The following is a 27,482-nucleotide window of genomic DNA, read 5'->3' on the forward strand; positions in this document are numbered from 1 at the left end:
ACTAAACTTGTTAAGTTTGTTATTAAAGACAGAAGAGGAATAATAATACATTTATAGATTTAAAGGTTTATCCGTGTACAGTCTTGAGAGACAGTTGTTACCACACCAGGTTAATAATGTAAAGAGGAGAGAACCAGAACCAGACCCCTGTGGAACTCCTCTGTCTCATGCTGCGGAACCAGGACCGGATTCTGGGAGTAAAAGATTTGATTGAAAGTTATTATCTAGAATCAAAAAGGTTTCAGGTGAGATTCATAAATATAATTTCATTATCTAGGTAATTTGCATGTGGAATTAAACTGGCACAGACTTTATCTTGTTTTTTGTTTATGGATTTATCGACGAGGAGCAGTGAGAGTCCAGCTCTGATCACATGTGATGACACAGAATGAAACGAGTGAAGCTCCGATTGATCAGATCTGTGGCAACGAGACAGAATCATGTGTTTTATTAACTCTGACCGCAAAACATAACAAACCAAAAAAAGGAAATCTTCTTAATGCATTAAAAGAAAATACATATTTCTATCCCCTCACAGTCCTCAGACGTGCTGTGGACCGCTGCCTGCCGTTTGTCAGGGGACGGCGTTGTTCAAGGTTCAGAGCTGATACCGAATGAGGGCGGGTCAAAGTCCTTCCACTGACCTCAGGTCTGCTTATAGAATCACTTTCACGATAAATCATTTCTGGACGGCTTGACCCAGTTTGCTGAGTCAGCGTCGTGTTTCTCACAGATGTAACAGTCGCTCAGGTATTTATAGGTTTGAGGGTTTTTGCAGATTTGTTCATGTTAATGTTGATTTTTCAGGTTTGTCTCATTTTCTTTTCTGATTTGATCTCAGATAAAAAAAACTGATAAACTTTCACCTGTTGAATTACAGAATCTTGGACTTTATGACTTTTCAATCATGCTCACAACTTTCCTCTCAGTTCTGCTGCTGCATTGTCAAGGTTGTCTATATTTCAAAGTATCGTGTGTATCTTCTCTAATCCTGCTGCTGTTTGCGTTTCAATAAAACTTATGAATTATGATTTTTTTGTTAATTTGAGACTTAATAACAAGGTAATGGGGCTGCATTAATTCAGGGGAATTTAAAGAGTTTCTTCACATCTTTATCTTCAGTTCACAGAAAAAAAGTGTGTGTTTGTTTTCTGTCTCTGTCTCTTTGGACATAAACATTATTAAAAATATTAACCAGCTGTTGTGGACTTTAAACTGTTCATCTGTGGAAAACACATCATGTCCTTAAAGCACTTTAAACAACCCTCCGCTCTCTCTCTGGGTTTTCTCTCAGATCCTAAAGATGGACGACGTGACCGCTCCCAAAGTGAAGCAGCACAGGTCATGACCCCTCCTCCTCCATGTTAGCAGACGGGACATGGACTAAACTGAAAGCAGACCTTAAATAAATGTTAAAAGATGGTTTCTGTCATTTCAGGTCGTTCTTATCTCACTGTTCCTGATCGGTTTGGTTTTAATTTGTTAGTTGATGATATACAAATGATTGACAGCTGACTCCTGCTATTAGCAACAAATGTTATTCAAATAAAACTGTATTGATTTAGTGTGGGAGTCACATGGATGAAATAAATCTTTTTCCCCTGGTTTAAACATCTTCTGTTTCTCTTTATTTTAACAAATCTTTTGAACAGAAACTGTAAACTTGTGAGATTCTTCTGTCCTGTAAATATTCTGTATTTATTTATTCCCTGTTTTTTGGGGTTTGATTGTGATTTTGATTTGTCAGGAAAATGTGACATTTGACCACAATATGATTATGTTAATTTCCCCTTTGATTGATTATGATTGAATCTCATACAATGTAACCTTGATGATGCTGTTTCCTGTACAACTGAATGAATCTGGGGCTGATTGCTTTAACTAAGGCTTTGTTGTCTGGATCTGATCAGAAGGACTTGACCTTTGACCTTGTATCAACCAGAGTGGGAGGGAGGAGCCAAATGTATTTAGACAAAGAACTGTTTCCCAGAGCAGTTCTCATGTGAAGTATGATCTTCATGTGCCTGAGGTTGAACCACTTCACTCTATTAACCGTCAAACACAAACATGTGAAATATTCATCCTCTGTCGTGTCAGAGCTGAAAAGGTTTGATGAGCGTGAAGCAGTGAAAACACCCGAGCAGGTTTTCAACTCGCTGCAGGGTAAAAACACTCCGTCCTTTCAAAATCAGAGAGGATCACGACTCTTATTCAATCAATCAAATTTTATTTGTATAGCCAAATGACAAATCGTCTCGTAGGGCTTTGACAGGGCAATATGGGGGTTAGTTTCTGTGTCTAGAGCTGCTATTAATTATTATTATTGTCACTAATGTATATGGACATGGGGCAGAGGGTTAGCTCCAGCGCCCCCTGGGGGTTGGAATGCAACCTGAACTTTTACTTCTTTCTCTTGTTTCTACTTTAACCTCCAGAACCTTTGTCACATTCTGTTCTGGATCTCAAACACATCCTGAAATCTGGAGTTTGATAAAAGTCTTTGGTGGAAAGTGTCAGCCGGAGGTCGGGGGGGGGGGGGGGGGGGCATCAGTCACTGGACGGAGGTGTTGAAGGACATCCCCCCCTCAAAGGTCAGAATTCATCTTATGTAATAAAGTCTAAATAAAACACGAGGCCATGATATCGACTGACAGACGCTGATGACAGCTGCTGTAAGAGCCGCTCCACATATAATATATGATTAATTATATATAAGTATATATGTATATGATCAAATCATTTGTGAAATGAGCTCAGGCCTTGATTTCAGTTTTATAAACACAACCGTGATTTTATTAAAGTCTTGTTTTATTCACTGTCTTTATTTTCAAATGAGCAATGACCTCTGTGTGTTGAGCTGCTGATTTGATCCCAGAGAGTTATTTTGAATATGATAAACATTTTAAATACAAAACTTAAAGTCGTTTGTCTTTGACTCAAACAGCTGCTGCAGCGTCGGGGGGGAATGAGGTCGACATGTGAAGCACGACACGTATGCAGTTTTATCTGTTGTCCATTTATACACGGCGACACACTCACCTTGAGTGAACCAACACACACACACACACACACACACACAGACACACACACACAGACACACACAGACACACACACACACACACACACACACACACACAGACACACACAGACAGACACACACACACACACACACACACACACACACACACTAACACACACAGACACACACACACACACAGACAGACACACTTGTGTAAATACCGTCAGTTTAAGGCCGACAGCCGCTCGACTGTCTCATTATCACACAGATCACATGTCTGATCCTCAGCAACGAACACATGTTGAGAAATCCGCTGCTCATCATAAACACTGTTTGGTTTCAGGAGAGCAAATCATTGGACTTTGGTCCAGAGAGGAACTTCTGATTGGTTCATCTTAATGTGGAACCAGCAGAGGACGTAAAGACCAGTGAGTTCAGGATTCATCAAGGTCAAAGGTCAAGTATCATCATGTCTCTGTCTTTCACAGTTCATCATCAGCTGTGTTGTAAATCACATCAGGAATCTTTATGATGTAAATGAAATGTCCCGGCTGCAGGTGGTACATCGTGTGCCTCAGGTTGTGTGGAGGTGAGTTGTGTGTTTTACAGTTAATGAGTTCACTCGTCGCTGACTCGTTAAACTCGTTCAGCTCAAAGACGCGTTGAGAATGAACCTGAGGTTTTCAGCAGGTTGTGAGGTCACAGTCGAGTTGTGGGACAGGATCCAGGAGACGTTCAGGGTTCAACGGGTCCAGCTCCCACATCACGACTCGGACGAGACACCAGCTGAGCTGAGGGGACATGAAGCTCCTCAGAACGAGACCAGGGGTCATTTAGATGAAGAATGATGATGTCACATGTCTGCGATGCAGTTGAACTGTGACCAACTTCATGTGAAATCTTACACACTGTAATATCACTGTTTCTGTCTGTGGTGGTTTTACTACAGGGATTTAGTGAACTCTGGCGCCCTCTGCTGGTCAAACCTGAGAGTGATTACATTCCTGTTTAATATTCAACAGCTTTGATCAAAATTAGGAAATTAGCAGTTTATCAAATAAAAGTATTTTTGAAATCTGATCCACTGGATGTTCATTATAATGTATTTATACCATTTGATTTAAATTGATACAGAAGTTATATATCCTGTATTCCACCATTCAAATCCCTTTGACTTCCCCTCTGGTAAAACCTTTAATAAACTGGACTGATCTGGATGCAGATATAATGAGTCTCCAGCAGGGAGCAGCAGAGAGCTGGAACTGATAAACATGAGATTTCACAATAAAGATAATCATGTGACAGCTTCAACCTACGGTGGCCCTGAGAGCTCAACGAACAGCAACTTAAGAAAACACATGCAAGTTGACAAAACACAAGCAATGTAAGAACATATCTTCATCAATTTCACAACACAACACAACACATTACAGAAACGCGTAGCAAATAGACAAGAAAACACAACGGAAGTGTTTCCAGAGGACAGTTAAAAGTGAAGGACACCGCTGCCACAGGAGACACAAAAACGACCAATACATCATACACATTCGGTTCCACACTGGGGTCGCCCCCCCCGGGGCTCTTCAGCCCGTCTGTGTGTGTGTGTGTGGGTGTGTGTGTGTGTGGGTGTGTGTGTGTGTCCCGGCGCTCCGACCCCGCCCACCTGCTCGGACAGACCCACAGTGAGCTTTGAGTTAAACTGAATAAACAGCGCAAACAAGCGAGCCCCTGTTTGTGAGGCCATGTATAGGGTATGAAACCTTTAATATCAAAAGAGACATTTTGACCCATCTTCTGAGTGAGTGGGCGGGGTCGCCACACACACACACACACACACACACACACACACACACACACAGTGTCTCGCTGGGAACACACAGCCACTGCAGAGACAAATACAAATGTAAGTAATGGACAAGGACTCCAGCACTTGATAAAACCTTAAAGAACAGCAACTCACCAAGCTAATGAATATAAGAACAAGCTGAATAATATCAGTGTAGGCCACAGAGTAGAGACCTCCCAGCAGAGGGTAGATGAGGACCACTGCAGCAGAGATCCAGATACACAGAGTGTAGGGCAAATCCAGGACCACACTCATGGTGCCTCCTGTTAAACACCTTGGATCACTGGAGTTCTACTTATATACACACTGTACAAGTAAAACTGACTCATATTCCATCAAACACATTTATTTTAAACTGACACTTGAACACACACACATATATGAGGAGAGGTTAAAGTGCTTCTGTATATTATTACTTACCTAAACAAATCAGTATTAATGCTTGACTTAGTATATCAATAGAAATTGAGGCCAGACTCAGTCCAGCTGTCAGAACTGGTCCATACTTGATGTGGAAAGGGTCCATCATGGTGACCAGTTCATTTCTCTTAGTGGTTTAGCAAACACCAGGCCACCTTGATTTAATGAGGGGGGAAACAAACTAATGATAATATCAAGAAATCACAATAATAATGATTCAACTCAAGGTGAATTGATGAAGTAAAATTCTCAACTCCAACTTACATAGAATAAAAGATAAGCTGTATGCAGTTCAGATCTCAGCTGTTTATGATAAAGAATCTGGTTAAAATCACCGATTCCATTTCTTTATCATCAAGGTTTGATGAGATTATTGCAGAAGATAATTCATAGATCAAATCAAAAGCTGCAGCGCCCCCATGTGGCTGATGATGAGACCTGCAGGTGGGAGAACAGTATTCCCACTGAGACAAAGGTTTAAATGTTCAACAGAAGAGTTTCCTGCCACAATAAAACACAAACCTTCTTGTCTTCACTTGAAAGCCGGAGTCATCGTCAGAGCAGAGACGTCATGTGGAGGAAACATCCATCAGCTGCAGAGCTTCACTGGGCAGAGACCAGCTGACCACTGCAGACATGAGCAACTGGCTGAGGAGACACTGGTGGACCAGAAGGAAACCAGCTCCCACTCAGACAGGAAGTCACACTGAGGACACGTAAGGTGAGGGATTTCAAAATAAAACAGGACATATCGACAGAGTCCAGCTGGGATTTCAAAGTTTAATGAAGATAAAAGAAAGAACACATCAAATTATGTGTTTGAATTATAATCTGTTACAGTTCATCACATTTCAAAATAAAAAGCAAAACTGTCTGCAGACGAGTGTTTTCATCAAACCGAGAATTATGAGCCATGGAAATAATCACACATAACCACAGACTGTATATGGAACATAACCACAGACTGTATATGGAACATAACCACAGACTGTATATGGAACATCACCACAGACTGTATATGGAACATAACCACAGACTGTATATGGAACATCACCACAGACTGTATATGGAACATAACCACAGACTGTATATGGAACATCACCACAGACTGTATATGGAACATCACCACAGACTGTATATGAAACATAACCACAGACTGTATATGGAACATAACCACAGACTGTATATGGAACATAACCACAGACTGTATATGGAACATAACCACAAACTGTATATGGAACATCACCACAGACTGTATATGGAACATAACCACAGACTGTATATGGAACATAACCACAGACTGTATATGGAACATAACCACAGACTGTATATGGAACATCACCACAGACTGTATATGAAACATAACACACAGACTGTATATGGAACATAACCACAGACTGTATATGGAACATCACCACAGACTGTATATGAAACATAACACACAGACTGTATATGGAACATAACCACAGACTGTATATGGAACATCACCACAGACTGTATATGGAACATAACCACAGACAGACGATGTCCTTTCTGACATCGTCCTCCATTGAGTCATTGGTGAATAATAAAAAATACATATTTATACGTATGAATGGAAAACATCAAAGGTTGCATTCAAACTTTTGTTGCATGATGGCGGCAAAAATATACAGAATAAACTTTTTTTAGGGGCCAATGCAGATACTGATATCAAGGAGTAAAAAACATCACTTGTGTATGAAATTGCAAATTAAAGCTTAAGTAAAACAATATTCTTAATAAATTGAAAGAAAACACAAATACGACAGAATATATAGAACTTGAATTAAGACAAAAAAAGTTCCATGTAAAATATAATCATAAAGCACATTGTTCATCCTGTAAAATAAACCTTTTCATATCGGAGCATATCTTAAAAGGCCCATATCAGCCAATTGAAATATTGAACGTAAACACAAAAGCAAATATCACAACATTTCTTTTTTCATTTATACTGAAATTCAATCCAGATCAAGTCGTTCTTTCCAATGAGCTGTTACTGTCACACCGCGGTGAGGTTTGTCTTGTCTTGGGGTTTCTGTCTCGTGACTTCCTGTTTTATTTTGAAATCCTAACTCTCCTCTCGTTTCAGGTCACTTGCCCTTCCTCATGTGTCACTGATTCCGGATGGTTTCCACCTGTTCCCTTCACCCTCATGTGCTTATAGTCTGCGTCTCCCCTTTGTCTTGAGCTGAAGTGTTTCGTTCTTGTTCGTGAACCTAAGCCCTTGTCCACAGCCATAGTCGTGTTTGCCTTGATCTTTGCTACGCCGCGTGAGTTGTTTTCTGTTTCCTCCTTGAGAGTGATTTTTGGTTTGTTAAAGTTTTCTAGTTTAGCTTCGTTTTGTGTTGTTTTGGTAATCTGTTTTTCTTCCTCCCTTTTGGAGTGATTTATGTTTAGAGAGTTGGTTAGTTTATTGAGCCTCCTTTTAGGTGAGCCTTTTCTTTTGTCCCGTTTTCATAGTTTGGTTTTCCTCCTTCGGGAGCGCTTTTGATTTCCTGCCATAGCCTTTTGTTTTGACCTCCTTCGGGAGCGAATTGTGTTTTATAACCTCCTTTTTTCTAGTGAGTGTTTAGAATAGATAAAGTGAGTTTTTTCATAGCCCGATCTTTTGTCACTCTGCATAGAGGAACTGATTTCAATAAAGTGTGCTGGCACGTGAATCCTCTGCATCTGAGTCCTCATTCTAGTCCAGGCCTGACATTACACTTTGGCCAGTATGGACTCAGCAGGGATGGAACAACTCACGGCAGTCCTGCGAGCCCAAGAAGCCCGGCTCTCCCGTCAGGAGGAATTCCAAACCGCCATGGCATCCCATATGGGGCTTCTCGCTACAGAATTTCAGGGCCTGCACGATCTTCTAGTGCAGGCAACTACAGCACCCAAGCCTCCGGTAGTAGCGGCTGCTACACCCGTGGTACCCGTCCTGACTGGGCCGGCCGTTGGAGCAGGATGCAAGCTAGCCCCACCAGCACGATTCGCTGGTGAACTGGGGTTATGTAAGACATTTCTCATAGACTGCTCCATACACTATGAACTAAACCCCCATGCTTTTCCGTCTAACTGATCCAAGATCGCCTTTATGATTTCCCACCTTACCGGAAGAGCCAAGGCATGGGCCTCCGCAGAGTGGGCCCGGGATTCGCCAGTTTGCCACTCCCTCACAGAGTTTGAAGCGGCGCTGCGGAAGACTTTCGACCCGGTAACGAACGACCGGGAGAGGGCTGGGGAGCTGAGCGGGCTGAGACAGGGCAGCGACTCCGTGTGTGATTACGCTATCCGTTTCCGCACCTTGTCGGCGGAGAGTGGCTGGAACGCAACGGCCTTATACAACGTGTTTTTGAAGGGGCTGGCAGCTCCTATCCAAGACCTTCTGGTTCCCTTGGACCTACCTACAGATCTCGACTCACTCATCGCACCTGCAATCCGGACAGACAACAGAACCCGTCAACTTAGGCACCAACGTCTCCCGAGACCCACAACGATGGAGAGACCCCTACGCACTCAAGCACCAGGATGCTCTACCACCCGTCGATCACCGCCAGAGCGACATCATCATTCCCCTCCGGAAGAGGGAGAGCCCATGCAGCTAGGAAGAGCTCGACTAACACCCGGGGAACGACGGAGACGTCTGCAGGAGGGCCGATGCTTCTACTGCGGTGAATCCGGTCATCTGGTGAATTCAAGGGTTCTGGCATCACCTCACATACTCTCACGACCGTCCAGGTAATGCACCACACCACCACTGAACTCAAGGCGCTCATCGACTCAGGGGCTGATGAAAGTTTGATGGACTGGGAACTAGTAGAACAACTGGGCCTTCACACAGAACTTTTAGCTAAGCCCATCAGAGCTAAAGCACTTAATGGACAGGAACTTTTTACTATCACACATATCACAGCACCTGTCAAACTGTGCATTAACCATCACCAGGAGAACATTTGCTTCTATGTATTCAAGTCACCGTCACAGACTCTAATTTTAGGACAGCCATGGTTATGTCAGCACAATCTCCATATAAACTGGAGAACAGGAGAGATCCTGGGCTGGGGAGGGGACTGTGAGAGCAACTGTTTGAACCTCTCGGTTCGAGAGGAGGGAGTCCCGAACATTAAATTGATTTCTGCCAATCCCGTCGCAGATCCCAATTACCCGGACCTGAGCTCCGTGCCTTCCTGTTACCACCATCTCAAAGAGGTTTTTAACAAAACTAAGGCCCTCTCACTTCCTCCTCACCGACCCTTTGATTGTGCCATTGAGCTGATTCCGGGCTCAACCATTCCCAAGAGCCGCCTGTACGCAGTTTCTGGGCCAGAGAGGGGAGCCATGCGGGAGTACATCGAGACCTCCCTGAGAGCAGGGCTGATTCGCCCCTCATCATCGGCCGGAGCCGGGTTCTTCTTTGTGAAGAAGAAGGATGGCTCCTTAAGACCTTGCATTGACTATAGCCCACTCAATGACATCACGATAAAGAATCGATATCCACTTCCTCTTATGTCTTCCGTGTTTGACCAGCTTCAACAGGCCAAGATCTTCACCAAGTTGGATCTTCGCAACGCCTATCACTTGGTGCAGATCAAAGAAGGTGACGAGTGGAAGACTGGTTTTAATACACCCAGTGGATACTATGAGTATAAGGTCATGCCTTTTGGTCTCACAAATGCTCCTGCCGTTTTCCAGGTGATGATAAATGACGTGTTAAGAGACTTTCTTGACCTTTTCGTGTATGTGTATTTGGATGATATACTTATCTACTCCTCTGACCTGAAAGAACATCATGACCATGTAACTCAGGTACTGAGAAGACTACTAGAAAATAAACTATATGTCAAAGCAGAAAAGAGTGAATTCCATGCCGACACTGTCTCCTTCCTGGGCTTCATTGTAGCCCCTGGAAGAGTGCAGACTGACCCGGCTAAAATTAGCGCTGTGGTCGAGTGGCCTACACCTGATAGCCGCAAAAGGGTTCAGCAGTTCCTTGGGTTTGCTAACTTCTACAGGCGGTTCATCAGAGGCTTCAGCGCAATAGCGGCCCCTCTCCATGCTCTTACCTCCACACAGGTGCAGTTCCACTGGTCTCCTGAAGCTGATGCTGCTTTTCGGATCCTCAAGCACCGCTTTACCTCGGCTCCCATCCTCACCCTGCCAGACCCTCAACGACAGTTCGTGGTATCATCCCCATCCTCTCCCAGCGGTCAGAGCAGGATGGTAAGGTGCATCCTTGTGCCTTCCTGTCACGGCGGTTGTCCGGAGCGGAACTACGACGTTGGTAACCGGGAGTTGCTGGCGGTCAAACTCGCACTGGAGGAGTGGAGACACTGGCTCGAGGGGGCTGAACATCTGTTCATTGTCTGGACTGATCATAGAAATCTAGAAAAAATCAAGAAAGCCAAAAGACTCAATTCTCGCCAGGCCAGGTGGGCGCTACTCTTTAAGCGATTCTCTTTTTCTCTCTCATACAGGCCGGGGTCCAAAAACGTCAAGCCAGACACCCTGTCTCGTCTCTTCGACCCCGAACCTGTGGCCAAGGACCCAGAAACGATCCTCCAACTTACCTGTGTGGTTGGAGCACTGACTTGGCAGATAGAAAATGAGGTTAAACAGGCTAATGGTGAGGCCCGATCACCTAGTGGGTGCCCAGAGAATCGTTTGTTTGTCCCGGTTGAATTACGCCCACAGGTGATCCATTGGGCACACACCTCGCTGCTTTCCTGCCATCCGGGGGTTCGAAGAACGATGTTCGCTATCTCCTGGAGGTTCTGGTGGCCCTCCATGGAACCGGAGGTCCGGGAGTACGTAGAGGCTTGTTCGGTCTGCGCCCGGAACAAGACGTCCTCCGGGTCACGCATGGGTCTCTTGCAGCCACTTCCCATCCCCTCCAGACCGTGGTCTGACATCTCAGTGGACTTCGTCACGGGGCTTCCGGTCTCCCAAGGTAACACCACTGTCCTCACAGTGGTGGACAGATTTTCCAAGATGGCTAGATTCATTGCTCTGCCAAAACTGCCCTCCGCCAAGGAAACGGCGGAGACCATGATGAACAATGTTTTTAAGGTTCACGGATTTCCCAAAGACATTGTCTCAGACCGGGGTCCCCAGTTCGTCTCCCGGTTCTGGAGGGAGTTCTGCCGGCTCAACGGAGCCGGCCGTTGGCCACCACCCGGAGGCCAACGGCCAGACCGAACGCCTAAACCAGAAACTAGAGACCGGCCTCCGGTGTCTGGTTTCTCAGAATCCTTCCACATGGAGCAAACACCTGGTCTGGGTCGAGTATGCCCACCTCGGCCACTGGTATGTCACCGTTCAAGTGTGCATTTGGTTACCAGCCCCCTGTTTTTGCAGACAACGAGTTGGAGGTGTCTGTTCCCTCTGCCCATGCCATGGTTCGCCGCTGCCACCGCATCTGGGCAGCCGCCACGCAGGTATTGATTCGCCAAAGGGACAGAGTCAAGAAGACTGCAGATCGCAAGAGACGACCTGCCCCCAACTACCAGCCAGGACAGAGAGTGTGGCTCTCCGCCACGGATCTACACCTTATGGTCCCTTCCAAGAAACTAGCGCCGCAGTTCGTGGGTCCGTTTCTCATCACCAAGCTCATCGGCCCTGCAGCAATTCGCCTTCGCCTGCCCCGATCCCTCCGTGTTCACCCTACCTTTCATGTAAGCCGGGTCAAGCCTGCCAAGGAGAGCCCGATGGTTCCAGCCGCTACCCCTCCGCCACCCCCAGAAGTGTTTGAAGGCGGTCTGGTATACAAGGTCAAGCGGTTGCTGGCAGATCGCAAAAGGGGCCGAGGTAAACAGTATCTGGTGGACTGGGTAGGATATGGTCCTGAGTAGAGGCAGTGGGTTCCGTCTCGTCACATTGTCGACGCTACACTCATCAGAGACTTCCACAGGGACCACCCTGACCGGCCTGGGCCGTCAGGAGTCGGCCCTAGAGGGGGGGGTACTGTCACACCGCAGTGAGGTTTGTCTTGTCTTGGGGTTTCTGTCTCGTAACTTCCTGTTTTATTTTGAAATCCTAACTCTCCTCTCGTGTCAGGTCACTTGCCCTTCCTCATGTGTCACTGATTCCGGATGGTTTCCACCTGTTCCCTTCACCCTCATGTGCTTATAGTCTGCGTCTCCCCTTTGTCTTGTGCTGAAGTGTTTCGTTCTTGTTCGTGAACCTAAGCCCTTGTCCACAGCCATAGTCGTGTTTGCCTTGATCTTTACTACGCCGCGTGAGTTGTTTTCTGTTTCCTCCTTGAGAGTGATTTTTGGTTTGTTAAAGTTTTCTAGTTTAGCTTCGTTTTGTGTTGTTTTGGTAATCTGTTTTTCTTCCTCCCTTTTGGAGTGATTTATGTTTAGAGAGTTGGTTAGTTTATTGAGCCTCCTTTTAGGTGAGCCTTTTCTTTTGTCCCGTTTTCATAGTTTGGTTTTCCTCCTTCGGGAGCGCTTTTGATTTCCTGCCATAGCCTTTTGTTTTGACCTCCTTCGGGAGCGAATTGTGTTTTATAACCTCCTTTTTTCTAGTGAGTGTTAAGAATAGATAAAGTGAGTTTTTTCATAGCCCGATCTTTTGTCACTCTGCATAGAGGAACTGATTTCAATAAAGTGTGCTGGCACGTGAATCCTCTGCGTCTGAGTCCTCATTCTAGTCCAGGCCTGACAGTTACAAAACTGGTGAGTCTAACATGTGAAGGTGTTTCAGGATGAATGTTGATTTTCATGCTCTTGTTTTCTGGAAGATGAACCATTCATAGTCCTCCTGAAACAAAGTGACAATAACTATAAATTACTAAAGTACACACTTGATACTTCAACACCACAACATGATCAAGGCCATTCATAGTTTTACACAAAGGATTTGAAATGTGAGACACCAATTGAACTGTATACTTATCGTACAAGAAGTATTTAATAATGATATGATGGAGTTTCAGTTGAGGTTTATTTGTGATGCACATGAGCCAGTAGCTGAACAGCCAGTTGTTAATATTTGTACCTGAAGCTGAATGTGGATTTTCATTAACGTAGTCAGACGTCTCCTCTGGATCACCTCGGGTTCCTGTGAAGATCAGACAGAAACGACTTGAGAAGGTGGAGAACCACTGTTTGATTCATGTAGTTGATCTCGTTGCCACTCTAATATCTCTATCACAACCAGCTTCACCAGCTTCAGGTGCTCCACACGTGGTCCAATGCAAATGAACGTCCTTGTTGTTCAAACATTATGTGAATGCAGCAAAACCGATCCCTGGTTCAGTTTGATCCGGGTCAGACTACATTCTGGTGCATTGGTCTCGAGCGGGGTCTGAGGAACCTTCCACCTGTAACTCTGCTTCAGACTCAACTGAAAAGTCCAAATGTCTGTCTTTGGACCATGTGACCAAAATGAGATGTTGGAAAACCACGTGTGTGTAGTGATGTCATGACATCGTGTTGGACATTTCTGTCCTCCTCTGCCCGTCCACCTGAAACCAGAAGGTTTTTCATTGAGGACTTCTCTGCAGGAGACACATTTTACACTGTACCTTCCTCCGTGTCTCCTCTGATTGAGTCATAGATGCAGTCGTCACCTACGAGTCAAAAAAAATCAAATCAACATGAAATGTAATTGAAACTTTGTGACTAGGTTCTTTTGAAAAGCATCAAGTTAGGAATATCTGAGAAGGCATTCAGGAGGACGGCTGACCGTGGAGAAGAGACGAGTACACTGGCAGCTGGATTTCATCGTATTGGACAGTTGGGTCAGAGCTCTGATTGGTTCTCAGAGACTGGCTGAGCCTTAAACAGTCAAACAATCACAAGTGAATGAAACAGAAAAAGTAAAGTATTGATGTTTTGTTGAAGATGAAACAAGAGAGAGTGGAACCAACCTGTCACGACACAGATCTGTGGAAAAGACAATAATGATCACGTTACATGATTTTATTTTTCAACCCCTGCTCCATGACTATCGTGACAATAGTTTGAATGAGTTTGATTTAAATGAAATGAACCAGAGCAGCTCTCACTCTTTGAATTCCTGCACCAACACAACAGCAGCAGTGAGAGGAGGAGAATCAGTGTGAAGCCTCCAACCAGCCCAACGACCAGCAGCACAGGAGACGCAGAGGGAGGTGCTGCAGGAGTCACTGATCAGACGAGGAGCAGTGAGGAGCAAAGAAAGATCCATGACGTAGAGAAATATAGAACCAACACTTCAGACATTTTGATTTGAAAAAAAAACAACTGTGTGATTAAGTTTAGTAGTTGAAGAAATATTTTAATATGTGCAAAAAAAGTTTCCAGCTTTAAAAATAAGTGGAAAAGTTTTATAAGTGTATTGATCAAGAGGACCTGGTGTTTAGAAACCGTCTCAGTGAAAATACTGAGTAGAAAAGTTTTGAATCTACTTCTCAACCTGGAGACTCCTTTTCTACCTCATATTGATCACACTCACATTTTACTGACATCCAACTCTCTGGTGAGAAGACTCCTGAATTTTCACACTTGTAGAAACCTTCATCTGACTTTGACACAGCTGAGATTTCCATTTTCCCTCTGATATCACTTTGGAGGAGATCACCATTTTTGTAGAAAGAGATGTTGGAATAGAAGTTTCCTTCGAACAATGAGCAGCTGAGAGTAACGGACTGTCCCTCAGTCACAGGATGGGCAGGGCTCTCCAGGATAACATCAGGACTTTGAACTGTAAACAATTAAAAAACCATCAACAATGTGAACAACCTGATAATTCAGCTCGTATATAAACAGGGCATCTGAGCTCAAGCAGGGGAGAGGTGAGTGTGAGCGCAGGGTTTAGAGTGAGAGCATCCCAAAATCTGAATGGGACATCAATAAGTCCTGCTCTCCAACCAAAAGACCTCCCTCTTGAGTGCAGAGAGGGAAACAGCCTCCGGGTGGCGCTGTGGGCTGTGGCGTCCACACAGTCACGTGATGTGTGCTTGTGTAACGCAGACAGACACACTCTCACAGCTGATTCTGGTTGTTGAACGTGTGGTTGTGTAAATAAAGAAGGTGAATTTCATCCAGAGATCATGTTTGATGTGATGCACCTTGGTACATGTGGGGGGTGCAGCTCCTGCAGGAGCAGTGAAGGGAGGCAGTGCTCCCCACTTTCAGCTACTGTACCTTTAAATCACATTATGGGATGTTGGAAACATGCACAGTGTGAATAGATTCAATGAAAAACTACAACCTCTCGTGATGTTGACTGCGTTGCTGATCTCTGATCCAGATCCACACCAGTAAACTCCAGAAGGAAGATATATGTTCCATGAGAAGCTTGTCATTGTCTTGTGAGACTTGCACTCTGTCAATTCTACTTCTCCAGTAAACATCCACAATCTCCACTCATCAGAGTTTCCCTCGCAGGTCAGACGGACGTTGTCATCATCGAAGTGCTGCACTGAGTCCGGCTTCACTGTGAGAGACACTGACGAGTTGGAATCTGAAAAACGTGACATGAAGAGTGAAACAGAAACTAATGGTTTAAATGAGTTGAGCATTAAAGACGTGAAGTCATCAGCAGAGACTCCATCTCAGTCACTTCTTGTTTTGGGAATCAGGTCATAATATTACCAGAATACATTTGTAATGTTTCCAGATTAAAGAGTCATTTTAGGCTTTGAGTCATTTTACAGAGGAAACGTCAGAAGGACGACATCGTTTGTTGACATCACAGTGACATCACAGTGACATCATGATGATGTCAGTCCGAGCATATGATCATAAATAATATCACCTTCAGGTCAGTCCTATAGGATGCACACAAAGAATAATTTCATGTGACATTAGATTTTGGGGAATGATTCTCTGATCAATATAAACTTCAGATTGTCTCTCTAACCCTGTATCTGTCTTGACCTTTGACCTATGACCTCTAAAAGTGAATTACCTGGAGGAACCAGCCAAAGTAAAGTTCCCCAAGTAACTGACTGACTGAAGGGACAACATCTGCTTCAAGAGAAAGAAACAAACTCACCTACAGGCCACACCCACTTTGTGTTACTGTACTCAGTGTAAAACACGGGGTCTCCTCTTCCAGCTCGACATGAATAACCTGCTGACTCCGTCAGGCCTTGGATGACGGAGGAGTTTTGTTCAGTTCCTCCGTCGCTTCCTGGGAGCAGCTCATAACTGATCTCAGGAGTGTGAACATCATTCCAACCACATCTGGGGACTGGATCCAAACTAATGGGGTCAGCTCTGTACCAGTAGAACCTCCACCCTGCAGTCGGATGTGGAACCCCCCCACAGGTGAGAGTCCCTGAGGCTCCAGGAGTCAGCCATGATGGAGACACAGTGAGGACAGGTGGTGGTGCAGCCGCTGAAACAGAACATCGTCACAACAGAAACACGTCTTCATGTTTGTCTACAGATGTTCATTTTGGAACCAATGACATTTCTGGATGCTTCACATTCAGCCATCGACATGACTGCCCCCAAAAGTGAAGCCAAACTATAACACCGCCCCCTGGTGGCTGCCTGCAGTACATGTCAACCATGGTTTCTTTCAATTCAGTTTGTTCACGTCTTCATGTTTCTGATCAGTTTGGTTTTAATTAGTTATTTGATGCTATAAAAACAGTGACACATCCTGATTTACAGCTGACTCTGACTCGTGATTGGTCGAGCACACGGAAGGGGCGGGATCTCGATACCCCAGCTCCACACCTCCATCATGATTTCACAGACTCTGGCTCTAATTGACCTGAAAAGTGAAAGATGGCTGGTATCTGGGATACTTTGGCTTCTCTTTTGTACATGTGCATATAACACATAGAAACTTTGTAATATTTAAAGTTAAACACCTATATTTTAATACTAAATATGTGTTGGACCAGAGTCCAGAGGGTGAGCACCAGACACTGGAGCCGATGGTGGGACAAAGGGTTGTAAACTTTTGGCGGGAAAACATTCTCCAGCAGGCCTAAGAATCTCCCCCTGGTGGTTGGAAAATGTCCTGAAGAGCCTTTAGGACCCCCGCTGAGTTCCAAGCCCCGCCCACTGAGGTCCAACTCTGACACTCAATTGGCTTAAAGCCAGCATCATCCTATGACCAGCACCTCAAGGAGGCTGGACCTCTCAGGTAGAATAAAACCACTGAGACATCAATAATCGCTGCCATTTTCCCTGCTCAGGACTTCGACCAGGGCCCTTCAGTGGTCTCTAAGATGTTCCAGCTCTAAAGGGGGCGACATCCACAAAAGTTTGTTCTAGCTTCTATTTTCTTTTATCTTAAGTCAACACTTATTTTGAAAGACTATTTTTGTTTTTAACTTGAAAAGGCCGCGCAACAGGAAGATCATTCGCCGGCCGAGACAAAGACTTCGCTGTCCGCTCCTATTCGGCCCAGCCGACGCCGCTGCGACAGAGGCGCCATCGAGCTGGAGCGGCCACGATTATTCACTGGACTTCTGGAATATCCGCGCGACACGCGCATGCAACACCGTGAAGGTCACAGAAAGAGGCTTATTAATTGTCTGGGCAGAGAACTAGTTTAAATACTTAGCGTGTCATTTGTTTGATTGTATGTTTGTTTGTAGATCGCTGATCTGTTTTTTGCCGTGTAAAACTAGAGACGTCACATCCGGTTCCTTTGTCTACTGTGTTCTGAGAAGCGTGCGGTACAGAGCCGGCGCTTCCTTTTTGCGTGTTACCGTCAGAGATATTGTGCAGAGATTTACATCTGTTAAAAGATAAATCTCACGTAACTGGACTGCCTGCTTCGCTAGTAGTTGTCTTACGATATTTTTGAGAGCTTTTCTGATCTCTCTCTCTCTTCCTTTTCTCCTAAACCTGTTTTTACACACGTCCCGACCTACATTTATACATTTCATGTTACATGGAGAAATCTAGATTTAAAGAGCCTTTATACATCTCGACGCCATTCGGCGCCAAAACCACGAAATCTCTTTGTCTTAAAAATTCCTTTATTTAAAGTCTGTGACCGGTAGCCATCTTGCTTTTCGCAACGTGGCTTCACTTAGGTAACCTCCATCTTTAAAGTACGTGAATGTAACATCACCTTGAATTCGGCTAGAGGACGTCACCACGTGACCTCGTCATTACGCCATAGCCACTCCCCCTTTTCTTTCTTACAAACACACACACACACAGGCAGACACACACGACCACACACACACACACACACAGATACTCCGTATTACATGTGTGACAATTGTGATAAGTGCTGCTGCCGTTGTCATCTTTGAAATATTGGAGTTTGTTAAATGAACAATCATTGAAATAACATTAACTTTATTTCCCTTTTTAATAAATACTTTTGTAATTAAAGTATTTGTATTTCTGTGATTATTTGTGCATATGTATGTGAATACAGCTGGATTACTATAGCCTGTGCTCGAACTTAAAACCCTTCATTGTTTATTATATAATCATTAATATTAAATATTGAGATTATTAATATAACTTATATCATTTGAGACTGATATTTAAAGATTGAATTGTTGGTCCCTGTAACCAGGGTGGTGCCCCGCGACAATAAGCAATGATTACAGATCGTATTATTCTTAATTGAGAATTTAACTGTTTTCATTAATTATTTTAACTATTATTAATGGATAACCGTATCATTTCTAATTAATTGTTTTACTATTCTTAATTAATAGCTTTATAATTTTTGATTATTTTTATTAAATAATTGTTATTTTAATAATCATATTTCATGATTATTAATAATTAGCCAACGTCAAATCTACTCCTACTATTGCACAACATATGACTTGACTCACCGTCAGACAACGTGAGGGGAGCACTCCATCCTGTTGAGTTCTGCCATGCACCTTTCAGTCGGCCCTGACACCAGTAGCTGCCGCTCAGATCTGACCCCAGACTGATCCTGAACTCCTTTGTGTTGGGGGGTGCACGTGAGCTGGTTGCTGTCCATTCATACTCCCACTCAGAGTCTCCTCCCTGGATCTCACACCTCAGGGTGACGGCTTCTCCTCTGTATCTGCTCGGCCAGTTGGGTTGAAGAGTCACAGCAGCTCTGTTGTGGACTGTTCATATTCACCAGTAAAGACAGAATCACAGCTTGTATCAGCATCAACCTTTACGTCATCTCAACAAACATCATGGACGCAGAATGGATTCTCTCCTCACTCACCGATTCCATGAATCCTGACTGGGTGACTGTACTGGGTGTAGTAAACTGGATCTCCTCTTCCTCCTCTGCACCAGTACAGTCCTTCACGTGAGGCACTAGCACTTTGTCCATGTGACTTGAAGTCCTCATCCGTCAGGGGCTCCGAGGTCTTCTCACCTCTGTACCAGTAATACTTCCATCCAGGTGATGCTGGGCCCACGGAGCAGGTCAGGAGCACACTGCCCCCTACTGGAAAGGCTCTGTGGTCAGCACTCAGCTGAGCCGCTGGTCTTTCTGTTAATGTTAAAAACACTTTGGCTTTTAGTCCATTTCATGTGAGTTGAATGAAATGAGTAGAACATGTGTCTCCTTCAGTCTTCTGCAGTCGTACAAACTAAAACAGCAGTAAAAGCAGAAGCACAGAATGGTTTGGTCCAGATTATACCACCTGTTTGCCACATCAGAGCCACAAGTTAGCCACAGCCGTACCGTACATCAACCAAAGCTGCCAGACGTGGCCCAGATTCGTTTGGATCTATTTGGACCATATTCACCACATGGACCACTTTAGGTTCACATCCAGATCCCACTTTGCCTAGAGCACCACATGTTTACCATAGAGACCCAGGTGGGTTCTGGGATGGTTGGACCACATTAGCTCTTTAACAAGTGGACGAGTTTAGGCTCAGATCCATTCTGTCCACAGGAAAGCTAGAGGAGCAGCATCACTGCCTGAAGTGGACCACATCCATCTGGTCTAAAGGTGCTGAGTATCCACCGTATATAAAGATGGACCACATCACAGCTCCACAGCAGTGAGCTCGCCCCCTGGTGGCTGGCTGCAGTACAGGTCAGATATTTCAGGAGGAAAGGAAGTTCTTGTACCTCTGATGTTCTGTATGTTCAAGTTTTGAGTTGAACTGAATTAGTTTTTGACGTTAAAAAAACCTGGTGAAACATCGTGACTCACGATTGGTCGAGTATCGCCAGGACCTTGGTCCCAGATCGTTTGTCTCCAGGATGTTTTGACTTGGATTCTGAACAGCACTCTGTTGGGACATGGTTTTTGTGCAAACCACAGGCCTCCTCTAAGTCAAACTTGTAACAAACATGCTGCATGTGCTGGAGTGGACTCAATCCCCCAAGATGCAACAGGTTCCATTGATCTTTGAAAGTCAAGGAACTCAGTTTCCCAGAGGATGTAACAGGATGCTGCATGTCCTGGGGTCTGGGCAATATCACACAAAGGTGTCAAGAGCCACCAGGGTCAACTCCTATTGGTCACTCTGGTCCAAGACCTGTGAAGTTTTCCTGCAGGAAAACTTCAACCAGCATCTGAGCACACGGCTCGACAGAATCGCGAATGCAGAACTCTACGACCACAACTTCTTTTCCTCTTTCCCTCGGACTGGTAACATAATCTGGGCTTAATAATTATGCTACGCTAAGCAAGACTGTTTATGTGATCGATGTGTGTTTATAAGTTTGATATATGCTCTGACGTTGTAGGCATAAGTTAAAGGAAGGTAAATAGTTAGGCTCGCCACAGGCTTTGTCCCTGACTATCATTATCTGATTAACATCCACACAGACACGCATAGCATCTCACCTAGTTAAACCTTCCCCCTGTGCCGTGAGGCAACCTCAGAAGAAGGGGGGGCTCTTATCTTAGGGAGCATTCTTTAAAGCATGCTAATTAACATTCACACACACACTCACACACCTCCTAGTTAGTTAGTTTGATTGTTTAGTAACTTGCGTTTTTATACTTTATTATGTTAATAATAAATGTTCTTCTTTCACAAATGTTCTGTCATTAATATTGCATAAGTGAATCTTGCCAACCGTTACACTGCCAATAACTCCATAACCTTCATTGTTCATTATATAATCTTTAATGGTTAAATATTGAGATTTTCTAATTGAACTAGATCTAAATGAGACTGATCTTAATCAATAAATTGGCTATCTTTTCCCTTCTATGAAGGGTGGTGCCCCGCGAGAACTTTAACCAATTAAAGTTATGATTTAATATTCATATTTTAAATATTAATGTTTTACATTTTATTTTGATAACCAAATTTATTGAGTGCCTAAAGGCACACCATTCTATGGTAACTCTTTTCAAGCACTATTGCACAACAACTCGTTTCCTCCCAGATGAGAATAACCTCTAAACATCGGTGAACGTCATCTTACTCGCCAACAGGCTGATCGCAACAACGAGATAAATATCGGTAAGATGTTCAGCTTCTGAATCGGTGCATCCCTCGTTACTTTTTTGTCGTATTCTATTTCTTATCAGCGCATATGAACATAAACTGAAGGAGACATTTGCCAGTTTCTCAAAACTCTGTCTTTCTCACCAGAAACAGTTAATGTGACGTCATCGCTCCACTCGGTCGTGGAATTCAAGTTCTTCTTGTCTTTAGCCAAACACCTGTAGCTTCCACTGTCGGACGAGGACACATTGACAATCCTGTGTTCATTGTGTGTTGGAGCCGAAGTTGAGTTGGGTTTGGTCCATTCATACTCCCACTCAGTCTGTTCATCTGTGGGATTGGTCCATTCATACTCCACCTCAGTCAGTTCATCTGTGGGATTGGTCCATTCATACTCCACCTCAGTCAGTTCATCTGTGGGATTGGTCCATTCATACTCCACCTCAGTCAGTTCATCTGCAGGGAGCTCACACCGGACAGTGATCCTCTCACCGCTGAAGACCAGAGACCAGTCAGGTTGCAGGACCACAGAGGCCTTGTGGGAAACTGATCACAAATAGAAACAGAGAACAGAAGAAAGTAGAATGGCTCAGTACAGCTCCTCCCTCCACCAAACTGTACAGATACCAGTCCTCTCATCTCTTCATCAGGGAAAGAATCAAACAAGAATCACACAATCTTAAAGAAAAACACTTTGCAACTTCTTAACCTTGAAACAGCAGCTTCCAAGTTAATGTAATGATTCTCTGTCTTAATGAGGAGAAAGTTTCCTCCTTCTCTCCCTGAGCGTCTGTTCTCTGTGACTCTGGTGAGTGGGTTCCATCTCCTGAGAGAAGAACTGACTGAGAGTCACAGACACAACCAGCTGCAGCTGAAGAGTGAAGCTGAACTGAGATCAGTTCATAACACTCTGAACTTATTAAAACATATCAGGTGTGGCTGCAGAGGGCGCTGTTGCTCAGTTAAAGTTACATGTTAAAGAAAGTCTGGATGTTTGGATTCCATCTAAATCTCATTGGTTCTGTCTCAAGTTTTCTTGAAATCCATCCAGTAGTTGTTGTGTAATCCTGCTGACGAACAAATCAAGAAAGAAACGTCCAGGGACAGAATATAACCTCCACAGGAGGTAACTAGTGTTTGGATTTCTAAACGGACTCTTACCTCTGTTCTCTATTGTGACTCGGTTGCTGTCCTCTGTGAGGAAGCTTGTGTCTCCTCTCCGTCCTCTGCAGCTGTAGATGCCTTCCTCTGAGATGCTGATTTCATCATCTGTTTCATTATATCTTAGGATCTGAGCTGCAGAGGAGGCTGAGGTTCTTCTGAACCAGTCGTATCTCCACTCAGCTGCGTTCTCCACAGAGCAGGTCAGTGCTACGCTTCCCTTTCCTGTGATGGTTGTGTCATCAGCAGTCAGCCTGGGCCTGGGTTTATCGGCTTTCAAAGTGCGTGAGAGAAAATGAAAGACAAATAAATGAGATAAAAAGATTAAAGCGTATGAAGCAGAGCTTCACTCAGTAGAGGACAAAGTTCTGATCGTAGAATATATAAGACAAAAAGGTCTAACGATGAATCTCAACATGTAAAAGGTTCATTGATCCCCACATAGCTCAATGCTTCAGGCCCAGATGTGGCCCACACTGGCACTCTGGCATCCAGCCCACACACCTCATGGAGGGATGGCACTGGGGCAGTCCACTGCTGTTTGCCAGAGCCGGGCCACAGATGAGCCGTAGCAATACCGTGTGTCAACCACAAGGGCCGAAGGTGGCCCCCATGTGTTAGTGCTGTTTGAGCCATGTTCACCATTCATGGACCACTTGAGGTCCACATCCAGATCACACTTTGCCTACAGCACCTGATGTGTGCCAGAAAGACCCAGGTTGGTTTTAAGGTATTTGGGTCACATTAGCTGGTTTACATGTGAACCAGTTCAGGTCCCCACCCAGATGCTTTCTGGGGATTGGGCAGAAATTGGTTTAGTAGTTTTTACTGGTCCTGCTAAGAACAACCAATAGAAAGAGGTGAAGACGTAACGTCCTCGTGGAGGTTGTGAAAGATGATTGGACGTACGTGTTACTCTCAGCTGGAAGGCCTCACTCCACTCTGTTGAGGAATACCAGTCCGCTCTGGCCTTACACCAGTACTCTCCACTGTGGAAAACAGAGGCAGGGCCCAGCCTGTATTCACTGTGTGTGGGAGCTGTGTTTGGACCAGTGACTGGTTGGTGGGAGCTTGTTGTCCTCCATTCATATTCCCACTGGGTGTCTCCTCCTCCCTGGATCTCACACCTGACAGAGATCGTCTCACCGCTGAATATCTGAGTCCAGTTGTGTTGCAGCACGACAAAGCTTCTGTTGGACACTGAACATTCAACACAAATATAAAACCAACAGAGAGAACTGGTTAATGTTGCTGCTGACTGGTTCTGTTTCATCGTAGCCAGTCATGAAAGCCTGCTACTCACAGGTTCTGTCGATGTGATGCACGTGACTCTTCTCTGAGAAGAAATCTGAGTGAGTCCTTCTCCCCCTGCACCAGTAGCTGCCTCCCTGTGAGATGCTCAGAGAGTTGTGCACAGGATTTGTTGCGATGGCGGTTTCCTCAGCGTCTGGGGAACGTGTGAACCAGTCGTAGCTCCAACCAGCAGACTGCTCCACAGAACAGGTCAGAGTCAGAGAGCCGCCCACTGGGATGGACGTCCTGGATGCTCTCACTGTGGCTCTGGGTCTGTGTGCTGCTCAGGAAAGAATATTCACATCTTTAATTAGGATCCTTCTTATTACTTTATGAAACTCAGTTCATGTAGTGAAGCATCTATTAAATTAGAAAAAATATTATATCTTCATCATTAATCTGTAGTAGTATAAATGTATTAAAGAACATTTAAAAAATATAATTTTTTCAATGTTGATAAGGAATCAATTCATCATTATTTTATAATTCTATATATGAAGTCTTAATAATTACCATAACAAAACATAATATCTTCATTAGTAATCAGTTCATGATTATTTTATATTAAGTATGTGTAGTTATATAGTATACATGGATAAAATAATACTTCCATTAGGAATCAATTCATGATCAAATTAAATAATTCAGTATCTAAGTATTAATCCATTAAAATAGCAAAAATCTATATTTTCATAGTAAATTAGAAATCAATACATTATTTTATTTTTTATGTTCGGTAAGTGGTATATATCTATTAAAATAACAACTTATAATATCTATATAATTAGAAATCAATCATGATTATTGTATAAGTTAGTGCATGTAGTATAAATGTATATTTTCCTCATATATAATTGAGTAAACACAGTGTGCATCAGTTGTTCTCTGCTCCTCCATGTTTTTATAATGTGTGAGTCAAACAAGGAGCTGAAGTGAAGTGAGTGAATGATGTGATTGACTTTCTGTCCGTGTGAAAGGTCGACGTCAGGAGCTGAGATCAGCTTCTTCAGCTTTGACTGTGGAGACTGAACGACGCATTCAGAAGAAGAAACCTGGATTTGTCCGGCTGTCGACACCATGTGGAAAATAAGCTTCATGTTTCTACTGTCCAAGTTACTGTGAAGGTCTTTACTGGTGTCTCTTTGTCCTGTGTCTCCACATGTCTGTGGGTGAAGCTCCCAGCGGGGACGATGACTCTGGATATCTCACCTGACACAGAGAGAGTGGCCCTGTTGCTCTGTTTGCTCTCTTCTGATCTGTTGTGGTGAGCGATGCACTGATAATCCCCGTTCCTGTCGGGCGTTAGCTCTGGAATCCTGAGGACGTTACTGGGAGTGATGGGGACCAGTGGTTTGTCGTTCCACTTGAACTCATAATACCACTCACTGACATTTGCTTCTCTCATGTGACACGTGAGATTAACGTGCTCCCCAGAATATAGAGTGGTTGAGTTGGGTTCAAAGGTCAGCTCAGCATCTACCCCCCCGCACAAACAGAACATAGTTAGAGGAAATACCAACCAGAGTTTTGTTCTATAAGTTTTCAGTTCATTCATATACTCACTAATCTTAGTGACAACACACAGGAAGAAAAATGGGATGAAATATACATATTAATAAAGATAGAGATCAATAAAGAAAAGAGCTGACTCACATTCAGTGAGTCCACAGGAGAGGAGTGTATTCAGCACTGAAAGAAACAGTGGTATCTCATCAGACATTAATAACCCTGGTAAATAATCTAACACAGTACAGACTCTAGTAATAAGTATGTTAGTAAGTACTGTTATATTGTAAAAGAGAGTATGAGCAGTAGTATTAAAACTACCCATCAAAGAAATTGTACAAAAGTATGAAATGTCTTGAGAATCAATAACTCAATGAATCAAAGAAGTTTAATATCAGTGATCTACTGAGTTTGATCCATTTATTTGAATTCATGTGGATAAGATGATTGTTTCTCTGATAATCTTCAGGACAATATTCACAACCTGTAACTTAAAGTCTATAATTCTCATGAGATCATCACAATGTTTCATTCGTTTCTAAATCAACTTTTCTTATATCAAATTATCTTTTGGCAAATAAATCAATGAATCAGGTGTAAAATTGGTCTTTTTTCATGTGTCGGGCTTCAAATAATAAATTCAAGGAAAATATAGTTTCCACTTTCTAACGGTTCTCCAACAATCACAATTTAGACTAAAATAAAAGTTATTAAAGTTCATGTAACAGAATACATGCGTCTGGTTACCTCTGCAAATAGATAAAGACATTTCAGTTTCAGCAGCCGTTGCTGTGTCGAACGTTTTCACTGTTACCGTCCGACCAAGTTTACAGAGACTTTCAAAAGATCAGTGCACTGTGTGGTGAAGTCAATGTTTCCAGAGCTTTTCTGATCTCTCTCTCTCTCTCTCTCTCTCTCTCTCTCTCTCTCTCTCTCTCTCTTTTCTCCTCAACCTGCTTTTACATACGTCCCGACCTCCATTCACATATTTCATGTTACATGGATGAATCTAGTCTAAAAGAGCCTGAATGCATCTCGACGCCCTTTGGCTCCAGAACCACGAGATAAGAATCTCTTTGTCTGAAAATGTCCTTTGTGTAACCCACGTTACCTACCGCCATTTTGTCTTCGGCCTCATGGTGCCGCTGAGGTCGTAAAACCTCCATTTTGAATTACTTAACGTAACATCGACTTGAATTCGGCCAGACTACGAAACCATGTGACCAAGTCATTACTCCATTGCCCCTCCCCCTTCTCTTTCTTACACACACACACACATACACACACACACACACACACACACACCCACACACACACACACCCACACACACACGTTCACACACACACACACACACACACACACACACACACACACACACACACACACACATACACATAGAGTCACAGACAGGCAGACACACACACACACAGACACACGCTCACACACACAGACACACACACACACACACACACACACACACCACACACAGACACACACAGACACACACACACACACACCCACACACACACACACACACGCTCACACACACACACATACCCACCCCACACAGACACACACAGACACACACACACACATACACATACACACACACACACACACACACACACACAGACACACACACATAGACTCACAGACAGGCAGACACCCACACACACACACACACGCTCTCACACCCACACACACACACACACACACACACACCACACACAGACACACACACACACACACACACACCCACCCACATACACACACACACACCACACACAGACACACACAGACACACACAGACACACACACCCACACACACACACACACACACGCTCACACACACAGACACACACACACCACACACAGACACACACAGACACACACACA

At 44.0% G+C, this 27,482-nt stretch overlaps 1 protein-coding gene and 1 long non-coding RNA gene across 2 annotated transcripts; one reads left to right on the plus strand and one right to left on the minus strand.

Annotated features, from left to right (window-relative positions):
- Positions 1-230: 230 nt before the first annotated feature.
- On the plus strand, positions 231-1,611 carry LOC133966464 (uncharacterized). Its single transcript, XR_009923952.1, has 2 exons — positions 231-750; positions 1,295-1,611. It is a non-coding gene; the product is annotated as an uncharacterized LOC133966464 (long non-coding RNA).
- Positions 1,612-6,051: 4,440 nt separating this feature from the next.
- LOC133966540 (uncharacterized) lies at positions 6,052-25,484 on the minus strand. The gene is made up of 17 exons (XM_062401523.1): positions 25,289-25,484; positions 24,090-24,359; positions 23,568-23,986; positions 23,429-23,471; positions 22,787-23,059; positions 21,770-22,171; positions 19,425-19,697; positions 19,051-19,317; positions 16,278-16,622; positions 15,492-15,743; positions 14,733-14,981; positions 14,305-14,424; positions 14,167-14,182; positions 13,983-14,074; positions 13,822-13,866; positions 13,293-13,355; positions 6,052-13,055 (listed from the first exon to the last, which is right to left on the minus strand). The coding sequence occupies exons 1-17, from the start codon at positions 25,482-25,484 to the stop codon at positions 13,045-13,047; spliced, it is 3,336 nt and encodes a 1,111-aa protein (XP_062257507.1). The 3' UTR covers positions 6,052-13,044.
- Positions 25,485-27,482: the final 1,998 nt, after the last annotated feature.

The sequence above is a fragment of the Platichthys flesus genome, chromosome 12, assembly GCF_949316205.1.
Source record: "Platichthys flesus chromosome 12, fPlaFle2.1, whole genome shotgun sequence".
Classification (NCBI taxonomy): domain Eukaryota; kingdom Metazoa; phylum Chordata; class Actinopteri; order Pleuronectiformes; family Pleuronectidae; genus Platichthys; species Platichthys flesus.